The sequence below is a fragment of the Eschrichtius robustus genome, chromosome 6 (genome assembly GCF_028021215.1).
Source record: "Eschrichtius robustus isolate mEscRob2 chromosome 6, mEscRob2.pri, whole genome shotgun sequence".
Taxonomy (NCBI): domain Eukaryota; kingdom Metazoa; phylum Chordata; class Mammalia; order Artiodactyla; family Eschrichtiidae; genus Eschrichtius; species Eschrichtius robustus.
Genome location: NC_090829.1, coordinates 144,087,890 through 144,106,797, shown reverse-complemented (window position 1 = coordinate 144,106,797; position 18,908 = coordinate 144,087,890). Strand labels below are relative to the sequence as shown.

Genomic DNA, 18,908 nt, shown 5'->3' with positions numbered 1-18,908 from the left:
CAGTGCATCACCCTCTAAGAATCGCCTTCTGAAATAACCAAAGGTGTGAAGATGCTCGTGGTTGGGAACAGGGATAAGGGAGCAGAACAGACACATTAAACGCCATGGCAACACACAGGAAAGGCACAGATGCATTAATGGGCGTGTGGGTGACCACAGTGCCCGAGCAGGTGCAGGCGGAGAGGAAACTGCCGCTCAGGGGATCAAGAAAGGTGCCCCGGGTGGGCAGCCGTTTGGGAGCTCTGAGGACCACTGAGGGCGAAGGTCATGGCACACCAGAGCTGTGAGAACTCCAGAAGGTGAGCGGGTGCCGGTGCCGAGGTGAGGAAGAGGGGAGGGGCCCGAGGAGGAGTGAGAATGCGGAACCAAGAGCCGACGGTCATGGAAATCCTCCAAGAGCAAGAAAGGGCCAGGTTCCCAGGGGAAATTCTTTTTAGAAAGCGAAAGGTCATCTTTGTAAACTCTAGTTAAAAACAATTTACAAGCACCTCTGGTTCCCGTTCCCGTGGGATCTGAGCACCTGTCCTGGTGGTCGTAAAAGGAGGACTAGTTATACTGAAGCTGTCCTCACGAGGCCTGTTATAGCATGCGGGCTAGTTTCAAACAAGGCTGAGTGAAAAAGATACATACAATCAGAGGAGAGAAATGGACAGCAGCTAGAGAGGGAAATGGGAAAAAAAAGAGAGCTTGTGCTTGATTTTGTTTTTAAGATAACAGCATGTTTGCTTGCTGGTGGGAGCCATTGGGGAGGGCCTTGGGATGACAGATGATGCTGGCGTGATGCCCTTGGAGGGCATGGGATGCCCAGGAGGGATGGGATGCAACGCGCCATGAACAGGTGGCCTTGGCTAGGAGTTTGGACCGAGCATCACAGCGTGCTGGGGGGAGAAAGGCACGTGGGCCCAGAGGCTGCAGGCGACCAGAGCTGGTGGACACTCTTCCGGCGTTCACCTGTCCCGGTGGATAAGAGTGAGGAATGCAGTAGGTGGCCTCTGGGTTAGATGAAAAAATCAGACACAAATCAGCTGGTGGGCAGAGTGTCCAGGGATGCCTGGGCCTCCAGTTTACGGGGGAAGAGAAGGAGGCAGACGGTCCGCTCACGTGAGTGACTGGTAAGGGAACAACATCTTTATTACTATTTTCTGAAAAGCATGTTCTCATCTTGCTCTTTAGATTGTAGTATTCTTTATGATTTTTAACATACAGAAGGCTTACATTTTAAGCATTTAATAATCAGTATTAAAGACACATCTGTTAAGTCTCACCTTAAGATCCATTCCACTGCTTCTCTGCTTTCAAAGCTCTCCCCAGTCCAGAAATCAGAAATACAGTCATTTAAACTGCCTTCTATTTTAAAATGATTTTCTGTTTAATTCTTGACTCAGAATTAAATTGATATCAGTGTGTGCTGTGAGGTCATACAGAATACCTTTTATTTTACACCCATTTATTTTCCTATTTCTGATGCATTCATCAGATAGGAACCTCCTAATATACCAGGTCTCCTGCTCTGTTAGCTAGTCTGTTCCACGGATCTATTTTTTCTCTTTCCCTCAAGCCAGTACCATATTATAGATTTATAACATGCTTTTAATACCTGGTAGGGTAAATATCTCCTCTCATCACTTTTATTTTTCAAAGTGTTCTCAGCTCTTCTATTTATTCTCCCAGATAAACTTTTCAATCACTCAGTGAAGTTCCAACAAACGATCCCATTGGGATTTTCCCTGGAATTTCATTAAACCTGGAAATGGCTCTGGGAGGATTCATTTTGCTCCATCATGAACGTGGTGTGTTTCTACTTATTCGGCCCATTTGTAAATGTTTGCCTTTCTTTCCCACAGTGGCCCCAAGTCCCCCAGTTATCGTAAAGCTGATGGCTCCCAGGCCTCCATCCTGAGACCCTAACCGGGTCCTGAGCTGGGAGTGGCGTCATTTCTCCTGCATCTCAGGGGCCCACAGGCTCAGGCCACCTGCCTTTCACCATCACAACCGCACGCCCGGGACCCTCAGTGCCCACGCGGTGTTTCGATGTAGTCAACTCACTTCTGAAACTGTCTGCAAGTCGTACCTTCTCTTCCCATCTTGTTGCCTGTCCTGTCTTGAGCGGTAAATCCTACTGGCGGTGAGACAGGCTGGGACCTGGGACCTTTTGCTGGGACCTGGGACCCTTGGCTGCAGGGCTTGCACCTGGACACACCTCTCCTCCAGCAACAGAATACAAAGAAACTGTACAGGACTAAAAATAACTGCGTGCCTGCCCAGTTGGGTCAAATTCTGGACCCAAAAGATACAAAGAGACCAAAAAACCCAACTGCCACTTTTGAAGAGCCTGGAGCAAAAGCAGGGCACTGCGCGTGCCCCCTGCACACACCACCACCTAGGGGGTGGGCAGACCACCTAAGTCACCCCTCTGGCCTGATGCCTGGACACACCCCTGCCCTCACCCCATGTAAGGAGCCAGCTCAACCCCCCTCGGGGAGCGGGCAGGCAAGGGAACCTGTTGTTGGTTCCCACTCCCCCCTGTTGCAGCAGTGGTCCCAACAAAGCCCTGCCTGAATTTCTTGTCTGGCCTCTGATCAGTATCTATTGATTAAGGAAGCCAAGGACCCTGGTCAGTAACAGCGGGATCCAGGTCAAATAGATACACACAGCTCATAGTCTCACAGCGTCAGATGTCAGCACATTCGACGTCTCTAACTGGTCATAAATAGACAAGAACATGATCCCCATATTCAGACCATTGACATTTCCCTCTGCAAATGAGCACGCTCTCAGTATTTGCAGAGTCTCACCTTGACACAGGAAATGCTGGTGGGTTTCCCCTTCCTGAGGGCGAGGTGTGGCCCTCCCGCACCCTGCTCCTGGCCCACGGGGCAGATAGTGAAGCCTCGTTATCTATAAATAACATCTGTGAAGTTTACAGTTGGAGAGAAAAATTGAATTTTTTTTTTTTGCTACTCTTTCAAATGAAATACAACCTTGATTACCATGGGGATGTTGGTGATGAGAAGAGAAAGGAAAGAATGTAGCATTTTAATATTTCTGTTTTTCTCTTAAACTTCGGAGACCTACTTACTGCTTAACTTACACCATAGAAATAGATGTATTTAAATTCTCCCTGGCTTTTAAAAGGGGCACCGCTGCCGTCTGTGGGGTTGTGTGGACGGACTGTGTCTGCTAGGGATGCCATAGCGAGGTACCAGAGACGGGGCAGCTTAAGTAACAGATCCTTGTTCTCATACAGTCTGGGGGCTGAGTCCAAGATGGAGGTATGGGCGGGGTTAGTTCCTCCAGAGGGCCTCTCTCCTTGGTGTGTACACGGCCGTCTTCTCCCTGTGTCCTCACATGATCGTCCTTCTGTGTGTGTCTGCCCGGATCTCCTCTTCTTATAAGGACACCAGACAAATTGGATTAGGGCCCACCCTGTGATCTCATTTGACCTTGGTCACCTCTTCAAAGACCCATCTCTAAATACAATCACATTGTGAGGTGCTGGGGCTTCAGACATCAACGTATGAATCTGGGGGACACAACGCAGCCCATGACAATATCTCTATTATGTCTGAGCTACTTGCCAGGAACTTGCTCTGTGGTTTTGGAAAGTTACTGAGCATGTATTGCTCCAGGGTTGGTACTCTCATCTTGGCTCAAAGAGGACAAAGTGTTCTCTAAGCTCTGACATTCATGGCTCTTTGTTCGAGATTATGCTACGTGCATTCTTGTCTGTGGAGCATTGAACTCTGCTGTGATTCATGAGTATGCTCCATCAATATCACAGTGGTCACCTCTGATCTTTTTCTTCAAAGTAACAGGCAAATAACGTGGGGTCACTTTGTTGCAGAGACCCTGAACTATTGGCACAAAGGCTGAATTGTCGCATGGGTGATGGGTCACTGATGTAAGGCCAATAATCTTTCCTGCTTGGGTTGCACGTCCCAAGTGTGAATTCTGTGCTGACACTGTCAGAGATATTTATCCACTGCCTATAAACAACAGTTTGTCTGCCCACAGCTAAAGTGGCCTTGGGACGGTATCATCCGACGGCATTTCTGCTCAGCCGATTAGTAACGTGTCCAGACATTCTAGGGCCATTTTCTGAATTTAAAAGTTTGAACGTTTAATAAAGTATACTTTTGGCCATTTTAAAAGACTTAGCCAGGACAGCTGAGTCTGACAACAGTGCTGGTTCTCTGTCCTTCTGACCCATAATCGCATGTCACAGTTTGTCTCACTTCTTCCCCAGCACAGCTGGGGTGCTTCCAAAACACGGCCAATCAGACACCCCACAGCCCAGTCCAGTACTTAGTTTTCTCTTCTTTTGCTATAATTCTTGTTAATACTTATTAATTCCTAGGGGAAACTTGTTTCTAGAAGGAATAGCCCCAGAAATGTTCAGCTTAAAACCTGGAACCGTTATTTTGGTGACAGGTGACTAACAGATTAACTGTGAGGTGAAAGATGTAATAGCCACAAACTCATTTTCTCCAGAATCTTAGCTGCACAGTTCTAGAAACATCCAGTTTGCCGACTGCCTGGCGACGGTGATGCTCTCTCGTCCTGAGCAAGGATTGGAGGACTTGCTAAAGGACAGGGACCAGATGGGAGCCCACGCCACCTGGACCTCAGATGGTCAGTTGGGGTGGAACCAGCATCTGCTCCCTTGTTACTCCTTAAATGGTTCACTGGACCGGGCGATGGACTGAGCTGGTTCTAAAAGGAACCAAGTGCTTCCTTGATGGCGTGATGTCATCTGGCCCCTCCACCTCCCTGGGCCCAAGTGCGCTCAGCTCTCAGGGATGATGATCTACCTGATTATCTCTGCAGTCCCTCGTAGCACCAATGTCCTGTGACTTTGTTGTGGCCACTGGACACATGGCCATGCCCACACCCACAAAACCGTGCTTCCCCAGGACGACTGGTCTACCCACACCTGGGATGGCTGTGATCTTTTCGTGGAAGCCATATCCCTTTCCACGTTGGGTGTGGGAGAGCTCGGAGCCTGGGGCCCACAGCGTGCATGGTGTGCACAGAGCTTGGCCCTGGGTTTGTCTGACTTCTCTCCCTTTATTCTCTCTTTGACCCAATTTCCTTATATTCTTTTCTTTAAACTTAAAATCGATTAATTTAGATTTTGAATAAGTAATGCATTTCTATGGTTCACAAATTTAAAAATTATGCAGTGGTAGAGGGTGAAAAGTCTCCCTCCCATTCCTATTCCAGTCTCCCAACTCCCACCTTCAACCCTGCAGGTAGCCACTGTTAGAAGTTTATAGACATCTTCCCTTCCAGGGAACTTTTACGCATGAACGTGCGTATAAATACATATTGTGCATATATAAGTACAGATGATAATGTTTTAATGCATCTGTTCCCCACAGTTAGTACTATCCTATACACATTGTTCTGCAACTTCTCTTGGATTTTTTTATATCAGTACATAAAATACTTCCTCGTGATCATTTTTAAAAACCTCAAGTATTCTATTGTATGGATGTATCATAATTTATTTCACTGGCTTATCTTTAATTGAATTATCTCTTCTACGGTGCTTGTATGCTTCTATAATTTGTTATGTTCATAATAAGGAAGTGGTATTTTGTAGTCCTTTTGGGATTATGATCTCAGAAAAGTTTTGTAGAGTAATTGATGTTTTCTGAATGTTTTCAGTGGAAAACCACAAATCAACCAAGATATTTACCATATACCTGCAGGGATAATGTTGCCAGTATGGAGGAGGCAATTTTTACCAACAATGGAACTGTCTAGAAGCATACAAGCACCATGGCCACTGTTTCCAAAAAGTCGCTCTCAGACACTAAGTCTGAGAGAGGCGTCTGGGCTGCAGGGGCAGAGCGGCACTCACCTGTGCTTCACCCAGGTGTCACACTCGCTAGCTCGCTCCGTGTAGTTCTCGGGCAGGAAGCCCCGGCAGCCGGTCTGCTGCGAGATCCCAATCACCCAGCCCTCGCTGGCTTCCTCCTGCTGAGTGGGGTCCACGAAGATGTAGTCACCGGGACTGAGTGTGAGCTCATCCATGTTCTGGGGTTTGTACTGGAACCGGACCTTCAGGGTCTAGAATGGAGGAAAGTGTCTTCATGTCTCAAGCAAGGATGGGTTCTGTGTCTCCATGACACATCCAAGCCTCTGTCTGATGACAGTAGAATATGACAAAAGGATGTATACACTTGTTCAGGTATATTCAGAAATGAATTTTGGTATCTATCACCTGTCTCTCTAGTTATTATCTATTTATCTATCTATTTACCTATCTATCATCTATCTATTATCTCTCTATCATCTGTCTATACATATCAATCATCTATCTATCATCTATCTACCTATCTGTATCTATCAATCACCTATCTATCTAATCTATTATCTATCTATCTAACTCTTATCTACCTATCAATTTATCTATCTACCTATCTATCATCTATCTATCTCTATCATCTATCTACCTATTTTATCAATCTACCTATCTACCTACCTATTTATCTCTGTTTACTTATTTCTTATATGAAAATCTCAAAGCATAACCGGATGTTCACATCCGCCCCCCTTGGAGTGAGGTTATTTACAGCTTCTCCCACACCACAGAACACGGTGGATTCATTTATACTTGTTCCATGGGTCTGAAAGGAGCATAACAAGCTTTCTCTCTAAAGCAATCAATCCCATGGGGAGGGAGTCCTGAACCGAGGCTTCACTCAAATCATTATCTAAACAAATTAGCAAGCAGCACAATGTATTCATAAATCTTTGCAACCGTCCGTTTTTAATACCAGAAATGTTTCCACTTTTCCCCCAAATTTCTGTGTCTGCGACTCATATACAAAAGAATGTTAATTCCAAAATGCAGGCCACAGCATGATTTTAGGGAAGGGAGAGAAGTTCGCCCTTCTGCTGAAAAACCTCCATCCGAGGGCTCCTGGGGTCAGGGCTCCGTCAGGAGGGCAGCCGTTCACCTGTTCCCATGGCGAGTCCAGTCTAGCCGTCCGCCTGCGTTCGCTCACCTGGTAGTGTACAAAGCGCATGTCCCGGGAGTACAGTGCGGCCGTCCACTGGCAGCCGTGGCCGGGGTGGACGGCTCTGGCCAGCTGCTCCAGCGTCCTCTGGTGGTGGGGATAGAACTTGTGGGCCAGGGTGAGATGCAGCTGCTTGGTGCAGGGCTTCACCGTGCAGTCTGTGAAATCAGGCAAACGGGGCACCTTGACCCAGATGTCCGCACTGCACGCCCGGGTCTCCGCATCCGGGGTGGCCATGAGCCCGGGTTGGAGGTGCAAACGCCTTTACACACGCACCTCCTGCCTCTACCCATTCCCCTCCCCACACCAGCGCTCCCCCGACAAGACAAGGAGTTGGCCCAGACGGGCCACCACACAGAGGTCACCTCTTTAAGGAGGTAGCTGGGTACTTGAAGATTGTACGAAGAAGCAGGAAAGCAGAGGGTATAGAGACACAGGTTTTGTGTGTGTGGGGGGGGGTGTTTGTGGCCCATCAATTTGCAAGTTAATTGCCCCAACAATTGATTCCAATCTCCTTCATCCCCTGGGGTGTGCATGTCACACAGTGGCCTGCACGGGTGGGCTCACGCTGCAGTCAATGGCTTTTTGTTCAGTTGCAGAGTCTCTGGAAGAAAATGCCCTAAGCAATGCGATTCCATCAGACGTCACAGTGCCTCTAATATTCTGCTGACTTTGGTGAAGCAGGAAGCCCTTGGAGTGGCCAAGGCCCTGGTCTTTTTGAGTGACCTCTGCCTTCATGGCCCCAGCCCTCCTGGACCTCATCCCAGGGCCCTCAGGTCAGTGGGCAGCAGCGTCCCCGAAGCAGCCAGGATCCGATTTCAGCCGGGTCACAAAGCAGCTTTGTTCTGGGGAGGCGGCGATTAATGGAACTACACAGACTCTGGAATCTGATAGACCTGACTTTAGACCCAGCTGCCCCGTTTGGCAGCTGACTTTGGGGACCGTCTTGGTCTGACTCAGCTTCAGTTTCGACACCAACAACTTGAGGATTGGACAGACTGTCCTGGGAAACCGGCCTCTCAACTGTAAGGTCCCCGGGAAACTTTCAGTAAATCTTAGTTACCTGCTACCTTTCTCACGAGCAACACTTAGCAACACACAGGATCCGTCTTCCCCCTGAAAAACGTCAAGGGTGATGCACCCACTTCCTGGAGCCCAGACTGGGCAACCCCGTCGATGTCTCCCATCCTCTATCTGAGCCTTTGGTAGCAAAAGAGAAACCGGCGAGGTCTCCAGGCCCTGAGCTGCGGGGGTGAGGAGCTCAAAGCAAGAGAGCATGTGGGTGGCGGGGAAATTCCTTTTCTCGGGTGTTCCAGACGAGGTGGGGGGACGGCCTTGCCGTGGATGAGTCAGCGTGGCCTGGGAAAGGCCCGCTGAGGTCGTCATCAGAGAGATCACCGAGTCACCTGATCTGAATGGGCGCTTGTCTTTTTCTCTGTGTGGCCCATGTCCCTGGGGACCGTGAGCTGGCCAGGAACGCGCTTGCTGGCTGAGCTGTGACTGGTCCCTCCCGACCCATCAGGGTCAGGCCCAGGGTGCTGGCCGTGGAGGGCAGGGAGGAGTCTGCTGAGGGGTGGGCGATGGATGTGAGGTCAAAGCCGGTTTCCCAGGGTGCGGAGCGGGTCAGCACAAAGCCCAGGAGGCACGGAGCAGGACATGGCTGGACTCCAGTGCCAGCTCCACCACCCACTGGCTTGGGGACTCTGTTGGTTTCCTGGGCTGTTGTCACAAATGGCCACACCCTGGGTGGCCCAGAACAACAGAAATTTGTTCTCATGCGTCTGGAGGCTGGAAGTCCAAAACCAAGGTGTTGCAGGGCAGCGCCCCCCGCTGAAGGCTCCCGGAGAGGGTCCCTCCCTGCCTCCTCCAGCTCCTGTGGCCCCAGCATTCCTTTGCTTTTGGCCGCATCCCTTCAATGTCTGCCTCCGTGGTCACATGGCCTCTCCTCTGTGTCACCTCGTCATACAAGGACACCAGTCACTGGACTTAGGGCCTGTCCTACTCCAGTGTGACCTCAACTAATTACATCTACAGAGACCCTATTTCCAAATAAGGTCCTTTTCTGAGGTTTTGGTGGATGTGAATTTTAGGGGACACTTTTCAACCCATGACAGTGACCTTGGGCAGACACTTTACCCTGCACAGCCCTCGGTCACTCTATTTCAAAAATAAGGGGTCATTAAGAGCCACTTTTTGGGGGCATGGGAGTAAGTGAGGTGCTAGGCCTGCTCGGAGGCAAGCGGCCGATACACTGCATCAGGACAAGAGCCATGTCCGTTGTCCTTTTAGAGACAAGGAGATTCAAGAGCCATGCCCTGAACTCACGTTTACATAAAGGAGGCAATCCGCAAGGACATGGGGTAAGGTTATCATTATCTAGCAAATATGATCCCAGACTTGACAAGCGAGCCTCCAAATGGAAATCTGGGACTAAGGAAATTATTCATGTGACCGGCATCTGCATTCATACATGTCTGCAGGGGGCAGGGAGGGGTCCCGCTACCAGGGTGCCGTGGCCTCTTCGAGTTTCAGACTCAGCAAAGCACAGCAGTGTGGAGCACCTCTGAGTACCAGGACCACGGGGGAAGTTCCCCAAACAGCCCAAACTGTTTAAAGGGCGAGACCCCCCAGCCATTTGCAGAGAAAGAAGACGACTCAGGGGTCAGAGGACATGATTCAGGTCACACCACCAACCAGAGATGAGGGAAAATTCACACCTGAGGTCAAGTCTGGAATTCTTCTCACTAAACCCCAGCCGGAGCCTCAGTCTCCAGACCGGGGCTGGTGTCTGAGGAAAGTGAATTTGGCTGATTCTCAAAGTAAGTCTAGATAATTTTCCCCCCAAGAGGCCAAGGAGACAAGACTACGCTCATACCTAAAACATTAAAATGAATCAGCTAGGACTTGTGTTTTACATACAGCACTGGCCTGGTGAGGAGGGATGCCCCTGGTGGGCGTGGGGTTGGGGGAGGTGCCCTAGCCTACAATCCCCTGTCATCATGTGGCCACACACTGTCCCTCCTGGGACAGTTTCCCAGCAGCTGGAACACGGCTGAGTGTTTTGAAAAACCACATTGGTGCAGACAAGGCTATTCCCACTTAGAGAAGAGCCCTGTGCTAGTTCTGAGTCTTTCTATTCGCTCACTCTTTTTTGTTTTTAATTAATTTTTATTGGAGTACAATTGATGTACAATGTTGTGTTAGTTTCTGCTGTACAGCAAAGTGAATCAGTTATACGTATACATATACCCACTCTTTTTTAGATTCTATTCCCGTACAGGTTATTACAGAGTATTGAGTAGATTTCCCTGTGCTATACAGCAGATTCTTATTAGTTATCTATTTTGTGTATAGTAGTGTGTCTATGTCAGTCCCAATCTCCCAATTTATCCCTCGCACCCCTTTCCTCCTTGGTAACCGTAAGTTTGTTTTCTACATCTGTGACTCTACTTCTGTTTTGTAAATAGGTTCATCTGTACCATTTTTTTTATTCCATGTATAAGCGATATCATATGGTATTTGTCTTTCTCTGTCTGACTTAGCTCACATTTTTGAAGGACATCCTGGCCCATTACGGAGGTTCTAGCTAATTGTTCAGCCTCAGGTTAAGGCCATGTCATAGTTGCTGGCTGTAAGGGCCAGGTGGGTGTGGAAGTGACCTGGTGAGGGTGCAGACAACCCTGCGCCCGGCCAGCCAGGCCAGCGCGACCACCCCGCAGGACGACCGTCGCTGCATCGGGGAAACAGCCTCACTCTTGCTGCCCTGGGGTCTGCCCGTCGCATCTGAGTGTGGCGAGCTCAGCCCCAGGCACAAAGGGACCACTTTCTATTAACCGGGCCCTGCGTGTGCTTCTGCCTGGGGCTGCCTACCTGCTAAAATGGAAGCTTCCGTGGCGAACATCACAGCAAATTCCTGGATGATATCTGCGGGGCTGTCGTTCACAAAGAAGCCCAGGTAGCTGACGGAAGAATGGAGAACCAGAGGCACAGCCGAGGGGAAGGCGCCCAGGGTCCTATCCCCGGCTCTCTTCAGTGCTTCATACAGACACTCCACCTTCTGGTCCTCGCACTGAGGGACAGAGACAGGACAGTCACCTGTTACCTTAACTAATAACAATCAGGCAGCCTCGGGAGCCTCTTTTCTGGTCACGATGCTGTAACATAATTAACCTGGTCCTGGTGTTTGGGGTGATGGATCCGTTCTGTAGCTGGCCCCCAGTTTCTTATAGAATTCAGGTCAAGTTCTCTTTGGAATAGAATAGCCTTTGAATGCCCAGGTCAAAAATCCCTTGTCCCTCTAAATGTGTGCCTCGCCCCACGCTGAGTTGACCCAACCCTGCATCCCATCCTGAACCCCCTCCTCCAGTCCTGTGGCCCACAGCTGGGCTCAGGGCTGCATTATTGGCTTCTGGAGGTTTCCCGTAGACACCAAGGCGGCCCCGGGGTGCACTGCTCAGAACCTACCCTACTGAGGAGGGTTGTAGCCTACCCCTCGGCTGCTGACCTTCAGACCCGGCAGCAGGCCACACGCTCGGCCAGTGATCGAGCCGTCCTTGCCCCCAGCAGGGTCTCCTCTGACGTGGTCTTGGCTCACAAGCTCCCCCTCAACCCTGCTGTCACCCACTCACCTGCCCTCTGGCCACACAGCTCTTGGCTCCTTGCTCAGTGAGAAAGACTCCATGCACCCGTGTGGGACCCCAGTGGAGGCCTGACAGAGCCACCCCCTTCGGGGAGCCGGCCAAATCCTCCTCTCCCCAGCAGCTGGCTCCCTCTGGGCTTCCCACAGCCCTCTTTATTCTCTGAGTTGTGAACCTTATCATCGTTGCTAATGCGCACCCTCAGCTCCCCTGCTAACCAGGAGCGCCCTAAATTCACCCCGTCTGTGGTATCTTTGCAGTCCTCGTAGGGCCTGGAAAGCACGTGGTGCCTGGAGGGCACTCACCTCACGTAATCTGGGAGCATGGAGTCACGTTATACACCGACCTGTAGATGACGGCACTAGTTGGTGGCTGAGCATTCCTACTTTACAGAATCAAAGGCAAAGAGTGAATCCCTATTACACTCTTCTGCTGGAAAGGGGCATGCAGCCACCAGGGCAGGGTGGGACGTGGGGGGGGAAGCGTGAGGGGGCAGCTACCTCGAGAGAAGGGAAATGTGTGTGTGTGTATCTACGTGTATGGTGTGTCTGTGTCATGCTGTGTGTGTCTCTGTGTATCTGTGTGTATATCTGTGTGTGTGACATGGTGTCTGTGTGTGGTGTGTCTGTGTGTGATGCTGTGTGTGTCTCTGTGTATGTGTGTATGTGTGCACAAATGGACATGCCTCGACAGGCTGGGAGGAGGAGTTGGAGGCCCCGGTCAGCTCTCTGGCTGTCAGGACCAGGCGTGTCCATTTCTAAGGTCATGTTCGTTGCTGGCTTCACTGCCTCTCCTTTCCCTGATGAGCTCCTAGGACAAGCCAGGAAGGAGCCTGTCACAAATGCCATCAATGTGCAAGTAGGGTGACCAACTCACCCTGGTTTGCCTGGGACTTTCTTGGTTTCAGCACCTGGGAATCCCTCCCCACTGGCCCTGGCAAATGAGGATGATTGTCAAGGGCTTTGGAAGATGCTGCTTCTTCTGGGCATCTTCTGGAAGCCTTCCTGCACAGGTTTGCGTCCCCCTTTCCGTGCAGCGCAAAGGAGCCTGGGACAGAGGGCTCCTTGGGCCCTGGTGGGACCCTTAGAGTTTGCTGGCAGTAGAGCCGGGGTGGGGCCAGGGTGTGCCCTCCGTACTTTTCTCTGGTCGGGAGCCACAGTGGTGTCTGCCCCTCCTTCCCTCATTCTCATGCCTCCCTCTTGTCTTTTGAGCATCCCAGGTCCTTCTCACCTCCCAGGACCCCATCCTGGGAGCTGAAGCTGGCTCTCTGAACATCTTTCGAATCAGGGGGCTGGTCCCCCAGGCAGGGAGAAGTCCTACATCTGTGGCTGGCCAACCCGTTCTTCAATTGATCCATCACGCATCTGTGAAGCACCCACTCTGTTTGAGGCATGGTGCTGGTCTCTGGGGGCAATGGTAAGTGAATTATCCTCCTTCACTTGAGCGGTTCAGTCCAGTGAGGGATGCAGAACTGCACCAGACACATGGCCATGCAACAGGGAAATAGTGCCATTAGACTTAGAAACAAGAGGATGGTGGGAGCACAAAGGGCAGCAACCTCTTCTGCCTGGGGAGCTGGGGAAGACTCAAAAAGGGAGGGGATAAATGAGTTGGGTTCTGAAGGATGAATAGAAGTTGACCAGACAAAGATGAGGAGGAAAGTAAAGGATATCTCACACAAAGAATCCAGGTAACACCACCATTGTGGACCACCCTGTGAAAGTAAACCCCTCAATTTTGCCCCATCACCACCTAGTTATGGCAGAAAATGACTCAGCTGCTGTGTTAATGAGCATTAAAAACTCCTTGGACTGACTCACCGTGAAGAAGTCACAGAGCGTTATGTGAGGGAAGACCTCATGGGCTCTGTTCTTTGCGCACTGACGCCTGCTCTCTCTCCAGAACTCTTGAAGTTTGTCCAGCAGGGGTCCCGTGGGACAGAGGAAAAGGGCGTACTCCTGGGGGATGGGGTCGTCGAGAGAAGGGTCATTGCAATGGCAGTGCAGCCTGCAACAGAGAACGGGACACTTTTACCTGGCGTCGTGGCCAAAAGAGTCTTTCCCCACGGAGGACACAGGACAGTGGTGACAGCAACTCAGAACAGCAGGCCGTGCAGAGCAGAGGTGTCCGTGCCCGGGCGGGACTTGCCGACCACGGGGCTGAGTGTGGCCGCAGAGCAGGTCAGCGTCCAGCCAGGTCTCAGATCCTGGCTAGTCTGATTCCCAGGCCAAAGAGCCAGAAAAGGAGAGAAAGGTGACAGAAACACTCAAAACCTGGTCTTCTAATGGCCTTTGTGGGCCAGGCATCTCCTTAGGGTTGAAAATTTTGTGGAAAAAAACTCACACTTTAATTTCATCTCCAACTTCAAATTAAGTGTAAAAATCAAAGCCACAAGGAACTAGACAGAACTTAGGTGGCTACTATATTTTCTTTCAATTCAGAAAGTTATTTTAAATACTAAAAAAAGAAATACTAGGAAAAATGACATAGAGCCCCCAATTCAAGTTCATTCTCACCAATAATAAAAAAAAATTGAGACAACCACGAGACGTTTATTTTCTCACTTGTCAAATTAACAGAATGTCTTTGAGAGGGTAAAAGTTATGCTTAATTGTGTCAAAGGTGCGTGAGACTTAAGAATGAATTTCTGCAAACTTGACACATAGCAATTTGCTAAGATGTGTCAATAGCCTTAAAATACCCATTCCATTTGAACTAATAATTCCACTTCCAGCAATTTATCCGAAGCAGAAAGCAAAAAGTATAGATAAGACTGCATATAACATATTTATTGTACGGTTATTTATAATAGGAAAGAAGGAAAAAATGAGAAAAAAGATAATAACTTTATCATGCAGTCATTGGAAATTATGGATTTGAATAATTTTTGATGACTCAGAGAAGTGCTTGTGACATAATATTGAATTCAAGAATCAGGGTACAACCACTGGAGAAAACATAAGATATACACAAATACCTTCTCCTTAATAAAAAAAATACCAATAGAGGAAGCTATACCCCTTCCATTGTAGCTCACTTCCCCTTTTCTAGAGGAAACCTCAAGTCTTAATCTGCTCTGTTTTCTTCTAGACATTTAGGTAACAAATCCACAGATAGCACTTGTGTGTGTTTTATATAAATCATAAGCTATTGTTCAAATTATTCTGCAACTTGCATTTTTTACTCAAACCTGTGTTTTTGTAATCTCTCCACATTAATGCACATACATCTGGGGAAGTTTGTCAGAACGAACCTTCTAAGGGCTGTATAACAGTGCATCACCTACGTAGGTAATATCTCATCCACCCATGCCATTGATGGACATTTAAATTGTTTTCTTTTCTTAAAATTTCATAGAACTGTGATCAAGATCTTTGTACATGTCCTTTTAGGTCCTCTGTGTTTCTCCAGGGAATGTACTTGGACATGAACGTCTGGGCGGCAGCTACACATTTTCAGTGTGGATATTCACCGCTATTGCAGCTGAGAAAGTGAGAGACCGCCTTCCCCTCATCCTCACCAACACTTGAAGCCGCCTTTTGTTGTTAACGGCATCCTAATTTGCAGCCCCCCGCCCCCGATTAGGAATGAGGTTGGGCCCACTCTCACAGAATCTAGGTCGCCCACCACCTCCCTGTTCTTCGGTGGGTCTGCTGGGCTTTCTGGCTGAGTCACCACTAGCACGACCCTCAGGGCAGTGGGTCTGGTTTTTAATTCCAATTCTGCAATCGACTTTAGGGTTAGCCTAGCCCGGAGGGTCCCGGGTGCTTCCCTTTGTCCTGTACAGGGCTGGCATTTTTGCCCTTGGCCTAGAGTTTTTGGAGGTGGAGGGGGTTCCCACTGAGGACACGCTGAGCCCTCAGAGACCTGGTGCCAGTGTCTGCCATCCTGCTCTGGGGAGGGCACCCCAGCCTGGCGGGACCTGGGATTTTTGTTTGATTTTCACTGCAGCTATTCCGGGGCGGAGCATGAGGGGACTTCCCACCAGGGGCAGAATGAGGGCATCATGCCACACGCGGTCGGGACTGAGTTTTAGAGAACAGGGTGTCCTCTTTGATTCCCAGGGCAGGAAACCGAGGCCCGTAGCAGCGGGAGGCTGGCAGAGCCGCAGAGCTGAGGGCTGGCTGAGCCTCCTGGAACCCGGAGCTCCCCACAGCCCCCAGGCACCTGGCACCCTGAGGGGCAACGTGCGAGGCCTTGGGGGGCATTCAGCACCACCTGCAAGTTCTCGCCCCATCAGTGGTGGAGAGAGTGGCAACCTCGCCTTCATATCAGCAAAAATGGCTCTCCCTTATTTACTCAACAAATCACGTGGATATTGTTCTTCACTGACAGGCACATTTGGATTAAGTCAGACTTTTAAGTGAAGAAAACGTTGTTCAAAGTTCTCTCTCTTTTGTTTTCCGTTTTAACCGGGGCCCCTTTATTCCTTTCCCTGGGGGCTGGGTGGGTGGCATGGAGCTTCTCCGCCCCCCGGAGTGTCCTGGGCACTTCCAGCGCCCACCCTGCAGAGACCTCACCGCACCCACCAGTCTGACGCCTCTGCCGCCGTCTTCCTTCCAGTGGCCGCCAACGCCTTGAGCCTGTGGGGAGGGAGAAGGCGAGGAGCTCTCAGAACCTGCCTTCTGTTCTTTGGAAAAGGTCAGAGAGACAGGCGTGTCCCTGCAACACATGGGACCTTAGGGGGTCCCCCCCAGGGGCTGGACGGCCAGACCTCACAGCGGGATGCAGCGCCCAGGTCTCCGCCCTCCGCGTGGCACCACTGCGGTTTTGGAAACGCAGACGCCCTGCATCTCAGCCCAGCATTTTCCTTCCCTGGCCCCCACCCCCAGTCCCTGGCATGGAGTCCAAGGGCTCCTGTCCTGAGGTCCACCCACACCCGAATCCCGCGTCCCCATCCCTCCCCAACGCACTTGCTCCCAAGACAGGTGGACCCGCTCTTGGACCCTCGAGTCGGCTGTGCAGGGCCATGTCCCAGGCTTGCACACGTGCCTCCCTGCCAAGATTAGGCCCGGTGCCAACATGCCCTGGGGGAAATGGCACTGGGTCTTCCAGGCTCGGCTCAGATGTTCCTCTTCCAGGAAGCCCTCCGCAAACCACCCAAGCAGGATGCCCGTGCAGCTCCCCTGCACTTCCCCACCGCACACATGGCCACCTTGCCCCTCATCTCAATGGACTTGAGTCCATCTCCCTGATCAACTGGACCACGAGGTCCCTGGGCCTAACCAAGTCTTACTCATCCTTGAAACTGGGATGAATGTACACTGAATGGAATTTAACTGCAGGGGACTGAACTGGACAGAATGGAGTTTGGTGAAGGTAATTCATCCAGGAATTCAGCCTGGAAGTAGCCGGAGTTGACCAGGCACCCAAGATAGCCAGTGCCCAGCCCTGCTGTTTAAGAGGATACTGGCGGGGATGAGTCTGCCTGGAGAAGTTAACAGGAGCCTTACCTGGGTGCTCTCGCCTAAGGGAGACGTTCAAAACACGTTTCTCCACCTCCAGCGCACAGCTGTTTAAACTGGAAGGAATTTTGAGTATGTCCCCAATGGTGGCTTCGGTCACGTAATAAAGCGTGAGTGTTACAAGCACCGGGAGTGGGGTTCCAGCCCTGCCCCTCCAGAATCTGCCCTCTCCGGCCTCGGTGTCCCCGTCTGCCCCTGATGGACGGTGCCCGGCCCACGGCAAGCACCCTGCACACGCCTGGTTCTGTTCCCGTCTCACAGACCCCCGGTTCACTATGAGCATAACATGACAACAAAGTCCTGATTTGGGTTGGGGAGGAAAGGGGTCCAGCCTCAGTCATTCCACGCAGTTGGGCAAGAGTTTGTCATCTGTTTAAGGAGAGATTGCCTCCTCCCAAATCCGAGGTTACCTAGGGGGACTTACGATGTATTTCCCACATGAATAAACACGTGAAAAGCACCAGATCCAAGAACACTGTGGAAGCTGCAACCTGATGTCGGTCTCAAGCTCACTGTTCTGGGGGACCCCGTCCTCTCCCGGAGGGTAACCTTCAAGGTGGAGTCGTCTCTGTGTGGCCCTTCTCCTTGGATAAGTAGGATTATGTCCACCCTGCTCGGGGAGTTCCTTAACCATTTCGCCCCATTATCAGACATTCAAGAGAGTCCCCCCTAAGGACAAGGGGGATTCCCTGCATATTTAGAACTACATTCTTGTGTATTTTAAGAAGTCCCAGCATCAGAGACCCACCCGGCTTTGAAGCTTTCAAATTCGAGTCTAAAAAGCTGTCTCAGATTCCCTGAGCTGCCCACAGAGTGGGTACAGCCAGGTCCCTCCAAACCCTGCTTCCAATTTTCACAAATTTCAAGGTCCCTCCATCACCTGCCAGCAGAGTTTGTCTTTAAAAGGCAAAGATCGTGTCATTTATAAAAGCAGAAAAGGCCTCATTTTGAGCCGGTCTCTGGCTCTGCATGGTGCACCCCTTGACAGGAAGTAAGCGCTCTGAGCCACCTGCAGTTTTGTGGCCACAGAGGGGCCAGCTCAGGGTCCAGGGCACACGGCCAGGCAGGGCGGTACTCACGCGGTGTGTGCCGGGAAGCCCATGCTCAGGAGGGGGTCCAGGAGCGAGGTGGTGCTGCGGCCCTTGAGCTTGTTGGAAACCTTGGCATAGATCTGAGTCTCACCCGCTGCCATCGCTTCCTGATGCCGACTGAAGCAGATAAAGCAGGGAGGGAGAGGCAGGGGAGGCTGGGGCTGAGAAGAGAAACCTCAAGCCCTTTTTGATCTTTCTGACAAAAGCTAATATCCTGTTTGCATGAGCTATTGGTTTTCAGAATTCTCTTTGCAGAGTGTGGTTGTAAGGTCCACCAAGCCCCTTCCACAGTGGGGTTTGGGGTCCACAGGTCCAACCGAGTACCTGCATGGGATCGGCCTTAGCTCTGACTTGGGCTGTATTTGGGAGCGAGTTGGCCTGGGAGGGAGGGGGCAGGGTGTGGGAGGGGAAGCCGGTGTGGGGTTAACCCCGAGCCACTGGATCTTAGCTTCCTTACCTGCAAGACACTGCATCTAGTGTCCCTGCTAGCTCTAAAAGTTTTGGCTCTTTTAGTTATTCATTGACTTTTTTTTTTTAATTTAAAAAACTTTTAAAGTTTAATATGCATGCAGAAAAGCTGATGAATCCTACATGTACAGCTCAATACATTTTCATAAAGTGAGCTCACTAACCTAATCCTCCAAGACCAGCAATAAAACAAAGGTCCTCAACCAGGGGAATTTTGGC

At 50.5% G+C, this 18,908-nt stretch overlaps 1 protein-coding gene and 1 non-coding gene across 3 annotated transcripts in view; one reads left to right on the top strand and one right to left on the bottom strand.

Moving 5' to 3' along the window:
• UBASH3A (ubiquitin associated and SH3 domain containing A) overlaps positions 1-18,322 on the bottom strand; it is a 39,541-nt gene extending 21,219 nt beyond the window's left edge. For both annotated transcript variants that reach the window (XM_068545794.1, XM_068545795.1), the window contains exons 1-6: positions 18,210-18,322; positions 16,195-16,248; positions 13,486-13,672; positions 10,899-11,097; positions 7,017-7,186; positions 5,867-6,075 (exon numbers count right to left, since the gene is read on the bottom strand). In XM_068545794.1, coding sequence (XP_068401895.1) covers positions 5,867-6,075; positions 7,017-7,186; positions 10,899-11,097; positions 13,486-13,672; positions 16,195-16,248; positions 18,210-18,322 — 932 coding nt within the window. The remainder of the gene's footprint in view (positions 1-5,866; positions 6,076-7,016; positions 7,187-10,898; positions 11,098-13,485; positions 13,673-16,194; positions 16,249-18,209) is intronic.
• On the top strand, positions 486-609 carry LOC137766865 (small nucleolar RNA SNORA61). Its single transcript, XR_011074398.1, has one exon. It is a non-coding gene; the product is annotated as a small nucleolar RNA SNORA61 (small nucleolar RNA).
• Positions 18,323-18,908: the final 586 nt, after the last annotated feature.